This window comes from Panthera leo, chromosome F3 (assembly GCF_018350215.1).
Source record: "Panthera leo isolate Ple1 chromosome F3, P.leo_Ple1_pat1.1, whole genome shotgun sequence".
NCBI classification, from domain to species: Eukaryota; Metazoa; Chordata; class Mammalia; order Carnivora; family Felidae; genus Panthera; species Panthera leo.
The window spans coordinates 39861394-39868501 of NC_056696.1; the positions used below are offsets into that span (position 1 = coordinate 39861394).

At 53.8% G+C, this 7108-nt stretch overlaps 1 protein-coding gene across 1 annotated transcript; it reads left to right on the top strand.

Moving 5' to 3' along the window:
* Positions 1-1025: 1025 nt before the first annotated feature.
* On the top strand, positions 1026-3142 carry GPR25 (G protein-coupled receptor 25). The gene has a single exon (XM_042924579.1). It carries the CDS (start codon positions 1125-1127, stop codon positions 2226-2228), a length of 1104 nt encoding a protein of 367 aa, XP_042780513.1. The 5' UTR covers positions 1026-1124; the 3' UTR covers positions 2229-3142.
* Positions 3143-7108: the final 3966 nt, after the last annotated feature.

Below are 7108 nucleotides of genomic sequence, written 5' to 3' on the forward strand. Positions count from 1 at the left end.
TTTTTAAAATTATAAAAACTTTTTGAAAAGATAAAAAAGGAAGCCTTCTGCGCAACCAAGGAAATCATCAACAAAACAAAATGAGGAGAAGAAAGGGCACCTTCTGGAGTAAGGGTGAGCTTTCTCTCACCCATCCTCTCCTGGGGCCACCATTCCTTTCAAAGTCAGGCATCATTCCCACCCTTTCATGAATCTTCCCCTGACTCCCTCAGTAGGTAAGGGATTTCATCCTCCTCTAAACTCCTGACTCCTAATTAAAGACAACTAATGTGCGGCGAAATTGGGTACCATCTTAACTCATCTTTTGTACTGAGCTTACTTCTGTGTTTGGCTTAATAGGGACGTTTGGCCAGATGAGGGCAGATAGAGAAGAGCTGCGATTAAAATCCCAGGCTCTGATCCTTTCTAGCTGGGTAGCTCTCCCTCTCTAGCTGAAAACCTTCCCACGTGGCTCCATGAAGACTTGATTTGGTCAGAAAAGCCACTGTTTGAGTTAAGACATTGAACCTACAACAGCTGAAGAGCTCTGATGGCCGATGCCTGCTTAGGAGGCAGGCCCCGAAGCCACAGGCTCCCCGGTTCACCCCGACCCCGTTGCACACCAGATAGCAGAACCCCTCTTTCCTAGAGGACGGGGGGCCCGCAGCAGGCTGAGGCACTAGCCTTACAAAACCCTCAGCTGGGGTTCTAGGCCCTCGCCCCTAATAAAACTAGAGAAAGCAGCAGCGCGGAGCATGGGAAGGAGCGAAGTGGGGGACGAGAAGGGAGGAAGGCTCTCGGGCACCCGCCACCTGTTGCAACCTGACATCAGACTCCCCCTGGGGGGGCAGAGCGGGTCTCCCAGCCCCGAGGCCTTGTCCTCGGAGGATCCAGCTGTGAAGCCCCCCTCCGCCAGGTCCCCGTCTTTCCCCTGGGGCCAGCCCCAAATCGTAGGCCTCTACCCCCACGAGCCTGCCCCTCCCACTCCACCCCCTCCTCCCCCACCTTCCTGCCCACGCATTTGCCTGGGTCGAGGGTGGCAGGAAGGGAGGTGCTGGGCACCGGCCGTGAAGAGCAACCCCCCACCTCTCCCTGGGAGAGCCCGCACCCAGGCTGCGTCCGGCACAGGCCCGACGGCCCCCGCCATGCACCCCACCGAGCCCAGGAGCCCCAGCCCCGGGACGGCGTCCTGGGACTACTCGGGGTCCGGCGCCCTGGAGGAGCTGGAGCCTTGCCTGGCCCCGGACCTGCCCTACGGCTACGCCTACATCCCCGCGCTCTACCTGGCGGCCTTCGTGGTGGGCCTGCTGGGCAACGCCTTCGTGGTGTGGCTGCTGGCCGCGCGGCCTGGCCCGCGGCGCCTCGTGGACACCTTCGTGCTGCACCTGGCCGCCGCCGACCTGGGCTTCGTGCTCACGCTGCCGCTGTGGGCGGCGGCGGCGGCGAGCGGCGGCCGCTGGCCCTTCGGCGAGGGCCTCTGCAAGCTCAGCGGCTTCGCGCTGGCCGGCACGCGCTGCGCAGGCGCGCTGCTGCTGGCGGGCCTGAGCGTGGACCGCTACCTGGCGGTGGTGAAGCTGCTCGACGCGCGGCCCCTGCGCACCCCGCGCTGCGCGCTGGCCGTCTGCTGCGGCGTGTGGGCCGTGGCGCTCCTGGCCGGCCTGCCCTCCCTGGTCTATCGGGGGCTGCAGCCCCTCCCCGGCGGCGGGGGCAGCCAGTGCGGGGAGGAGCCCTCCGACGCCTTCCAGGGCCTGAGCCTGCTGGTGCTGCTGCTCACCTGCGTGCTGCCCCTGGGCGTCACCCTGGTCTGCTACTGCCGCATCTCCTGCCGCCTGCGCCGGCCGCCGCACCTGGGCCGGGCCCGGAGGAACTCGCTGCGCATCATCTTCGCCGTCGAGAGCGCGTTCGTGGGCTCCTGGCTGCCCTTCGGCGCCCTGCGGGCCGTCTTCCACCTGGCGCGCCTGGGGGCGGTGCCGCTGCCCTGCGGCCTGCTGCTGGCGCTGCGCTGGGGCCTCAGCATCGCCACCTGCCTGGCCTTCGTCAACAGCTGCGCCAACCCGCTCATCTACCTGCTGCTGGACCGTTCGTTCCGCGCCCGGGCCTGGCGCGGAGTCTGCTTGCGCGCCGACCGCCCGGCGCGCAGGGGCAGCTCGGTGTCCTCGCTCTGCAGGGACGACAGCTCAGTGTTCCGGAGTCCGGCCGGCAGCTGGGAGCGAGCCCGGACGGCGAACGCTGGCTCGGCAGTGCCGTAGCCGCCCCGGCCCGGTGGAGGTGGCGGCCCCGGAGCCCGCGGGGGGGGACGAGACCCGCGGGAGTGCGTGGGTGGTGGGGGTGGTGCCGGCTTCCCCAGACATGCCTTCTCTGCTGGCTGCGGGCCGCCCCAGCCGGCGCTGCCTGGACTCCCAGGGTCTCCTTCATTAGCTTTCTCAGAACCTCAGCGCCTTTTGAACTCTCTCCCACCCCCGCCCCCAAACCAGTCGGCTGAGACCAGCTGTTCTCTCAGCCCAGTGGGCTTGGGGGGGGGGGGGTAATTTTCTCCAGTCCCATAAAGGTCCTATGAGACCGTGCAGACAGCAATCTGGACGCCCACATACATGTTCGCCAAGTAGAAGGAGAAGTGGGTTTCCTCCTCTGCCCCATCGGGAATAACACTGGCCAGAATACCAAACCCAGACTCCCCCAAGAGTGACTGTTGTCTCCGGCTATGCTTTCTCTGAACCCCTACAAATAGCTACTACCTTCTGAGAAATACCTTCTCGAAGTCGGACTCTCTGGCCCGCTCATTCTCCAAAATTTCTATAGAATATGGGAATCGACAGCCCTTTCGTACTTAGTCATCTTTGTAGCTGTCTTTGCTGTATCATTAGTCACTATCAGTTCAGACTTTCGTTTTCAAAGCTCACCAAAGCCATGGGAACCAGCCCCAGCGTGAGCTGCCCAGTTTATCCCTCCGGACAATTTCCCTACATGTGCTTGGCCTGCCCTGGTTTTGTATCTTCTCCCCATTCCCACGAAGCTGAAGGACTCACCCTGGAAAGTATCTCGGCCCTTCCCTCTGGACAGAAGATTCTGAAATCGTTCACCAGAGTCTCTGTCACTTGGCCAGGGACACCAGAATCTCTTGCATCAGTTCACCTTTCTCAATAAACACTGTTGCTAGCCTGAATCTGACAACCGTGTCTTTTTTTACTTGAGCAATGGGAGTGAAATGAGCATCAGGAGGCAAATCCAATACTGCGCCAGACAAAATTCGAGCCAGTAGCTGAGGCTGCCCTCAGGATGATCAGAATTTGGTGTGAGGTCAAAGACCTGTACCACCTGTGGGTGCAGTGATCCTACAGAAAGGCAGCAAATCACTTACTCTTATTATTTCAATTTGTTTTAAATTTTTACATTTATTTATTTTTGAGAGACAGAGAGCACAAGAGGGGGAGGGGCAGAGAGAGATGGAGACACAGAATCTGAAGCAGGCTTCAGGCCCCGAGCTGACAACACAGAGCCTGACTCGGGGCTCGAACTCACAAACTGTGAGACCTGAGCCGAAGTCAGACGCCCAACCGGCTGAGCCACCCGGGCGCCCATTTACTCTTATTATTTTAAAGGACGTTTCACATTTTGAAGGTTACGGGGAGAATAGAAACAGATTTAAGAGCGTCTGCCAGCCAGGTGTCACTTGAAAAAGGGTATCTGTCAATGTGATATTTTAAGTATGTATTGGGCATTTTTTCCTATCCTTTTTGGGCCCATCTATCCATTTTCTGACTATAACTTACCCCTTAAGGTTTCTGGAGGGTTTGGAAATTCGGTGTGTGTACTTTTGATTTAAGGGGATTTGGCCTAAAGAAATGTTAGTCGGGGCAGGGAAAGGAATGTAATTCTTGAAAACCACCTCCCAGCCAGATCCCCACCAGGCCAATCATAAAGTTGTAGGCTCTGGGGGCAGTGTCCACTCAGATCAGCACGGCAATGTGAGGTTGCGTCTGTATCCTGGGCATTCATTCTCAAGCTGCTTAACCCCCTACCTAATACCTGCATTTGCGTTCAGCATTTGGGGCTGTTGGATTAGAGCGCATTGAATGTCACACTCCACCTTGACCCCACCTGTCAGCTGCCCCTAGCAGGTGAGGCTGTTAAGAAACGTTAACCACATTCCTCCCACATACCCAGAGAGTCACAAGCCTTGCAGCCTGTGGGGTTGCTGGTGCCAGTGGGACAAATTTCAGACACACTTTAAGGTTTAAGAACTCAAGTATATCAGGGCTCTTCTCATCCTCACCGTTCCTCTCTGGGCAAGAAATTATTCTGTGTCATATGGTGGGGCTGCAGGATGGGGGAGCCGGCTCTCGTCTGGGTCTGCATGTGGCAAAACGTCCAACGACGAGGCTGTTCTGAGTGAGTCCCCGCCTCCACTCCTGCCAATTTACTTCTCCTGATTTACCAGTTGGGCTCCCTGAAGGCAGGCAGGAAGAAGGCTTCTCCATGCCTGAGTTTTCATAGCCCCCCCTGCAGGAATTATTGAAACTCAGTGTTTCTCTCCCACTGCAGAACTATGGCTGATGGGGAGAGAAAGTTCTCTTCCGTCGTTTGGGTAGGTCACTGAATTCGTCTGCCATGTGTCCCTTGGCAATTTTCTTTTATACTCAGGAATGAAAGGGGACCAGTAAACTTCCAGTTGCCACTGAGGCAGATGAGGCACAGGTTCAGGAAAGAACGGGTTAAATAAGTACTCCCACACAGATTGCTGGGAGGTGTGTAAGTGGCAGATTCTTTTAGAAAGTAATTTGTCAGTTGGGGGGCCTGGATGGCTCAGTCAGTTAAGACTCTGATTCTTAATTTTGGCTCCGATCACGAACTCTGGGTTCGTGAGATCGAGTCCCCGGATGGGTTCCACGCTAAGCGTGGAACCTGCTTGGGATTCTCTCTGTCTCCCTCTCTCTCCGCTCCTCCCACACTTAGGTGCACGGACACACTCTCTCAAAAAAAAAAAAAAAATTAAGGGTAGTCCTACTTAAAAAAAAGAAGTAAGCAATTTGTCAATCAATATCCACAGCTTTAAAAATATTCATATCCCATCCCCCCAAAATGTTCATTCCTTTTACCCTGTGCTTTCTTGTCTGCCACTCTCTTCTAAGCCAGTACTCCTGAATAAAACAAGTTTGATGCACTGAGTTCTAAGACATTCTGAAAGACTTACGCCTGAAAGAAACAACCTGAATGTTCAACAGTGGTGTAATGCCCTCGTTAGTATATGGGACTGTTGTTATGCAAATTTTAAGATGTTGCTTTAATGTCAGATTGGAAAACGTTGACAGTAAATGAAAAGAAGGTAACAGGTACCTGGGTGGCTCAGTCAGTTGAACGTCCAGCTTCGTCGTCATCATATGGTTCTCGGGGGTTTGAGCCCCGCTTCAGACTCACTGCTGTCAGCGCAGAGCCCTCTTCAGATCCTCTGTCCCCATCTTTCTGCCCCTCTCCCTACCCCCCTCTCAAAAATAAATAAACATTAAAAAAAAAAAAAGAAATTTAGGGGCACCTGGGTGGCTTAGTCACTTAAGCATCCAACTTGAGTTCAGGTCATGATCTCGTGGTCCATGAGTTCAAGCCCCACGTCGGGCTCTGTGCTGACAGCTCAGAGCCTGGAGCCTGCTTCAGATTCTGTGTCTCCCTCTCTCTCTGCCCCTCCCCTGCTCGCGCTCTATCTCTCCTTCTCAAAAATAAATAAAAAACATTTAAAAAAAATTTAAAAAAGGTGACAAAATTACTTGCGTTAAATATCCCCACACTTCAAGCTAAATAATTGTTAGCATTGGTTTTGTTGAAGCAAGACATTATATGCCACAAAGTCCTCTGGATAAAAATTATCTTTTGCTCTTTTCTTTCTTTAGCACAAGTTTTAAGCATCCTAGGTATGTTTCTTTCCTCTTGGTGCTAAGGTAAGAAATGCCATCTATTTTACTTTTTGGTTCATTGTTTGTCTCTGCCATCAGAATATGGGCTCCATAGTGAAAGGAGTTTGTCTGCTTTATTTAGTGCTGTATCCCCAGTGCCTGGAACACTGCCGGGCATGCGGTAGGCGCTCATGAACTGCCTGTCGAAGGAATGCTCATCAGAACCACATCGCAGTATAAACTAATATGATGCACTGTGAAGAGGAAGAGGAAGGTTATTGCATTTTATGTATGTTTGAGAAAAGGGTACACAAGAAAGTCTAGAGAATTCAATAAATGTTAGCAGTGATTGTGTCAAAGTAAGGGAACTACAGATTCTTTCTCTCCTCCCTCTCTTCATTCTTGAAATTTTCTAGAACCTTTTTTTTAAGGGCAGTTGTCAAAGGGCTGTGAAACCGCTGATGCGCTGGGGCTAAAATCAGCCTGGGTCCGGTCTCCCACTGTCCCAGCTGGCCGCCCACCCGTCCTGAGGTATCTCTCCACCTCAGGAGCCTCACTTTCTTCATCTGAAGGATGGAGATGATCATGTCTGCTTGGGCTGCCTGGTAGATCAAAGGAAATCATGTCCTTGAAAGTACTTTGCAAGCTGTGGTGTTTTAGACAAACAAACCACAGGAGCCCCGCCCTTGGGATTGTCTTGTTCCAGGCCCGGCTGCCCCCTTCCCGTCCCCGTCACCACCACCCCCACCCAGGCCCTCGCCCTCGCCCTCTCTGTGGAGACAAGAAGGGTGGAGCTGCTCTGGGTTTTTAAAAGGTCAGCATCAACTATACTCAAATTTAAAAAAATATATTAAAAAAAAAAAAAAAAAGGTCAGCACCTGGTCAAAGCCTGGGCACATGGGCTGTGTGTGATTCTGATTTCATTCTTGTGACTAATTCTGGGCTTTTTTTTTTTTTTTTTTTTTTGGTACCTCCTTTGACCCCAGGGTTCTTTCTCAGGGCACAGTGTGGGAACCCAGGGCCTCCCGGGGTGATGAGTGATCTGGGGAGTTCAGAAGAATGGCAGAGTTGGCAAAGCTGTACTTGGTGATATGACTCACCCCCGTGTCACCCCCCCCCCCCCCATGTCACTCTGGGGGTAAAGAGAGGGCTCTGGACGCTTGTGAGGGCATCTCAGGTGGCAGAGTTTATCAGATCTAAATCCCTCCCTTACCCAGGCTGAGTGGCCGGCAGGAAGCTCCCTA

Coding starts and splice junctions, on each gene's coding strand:
- GPR25 (XM_042924579.1), top strand. CDS start 1,125: ATGCACCCCACCGAGCCCAGGAGCCCCAGCCCCGGGACGGCGTCCTGG.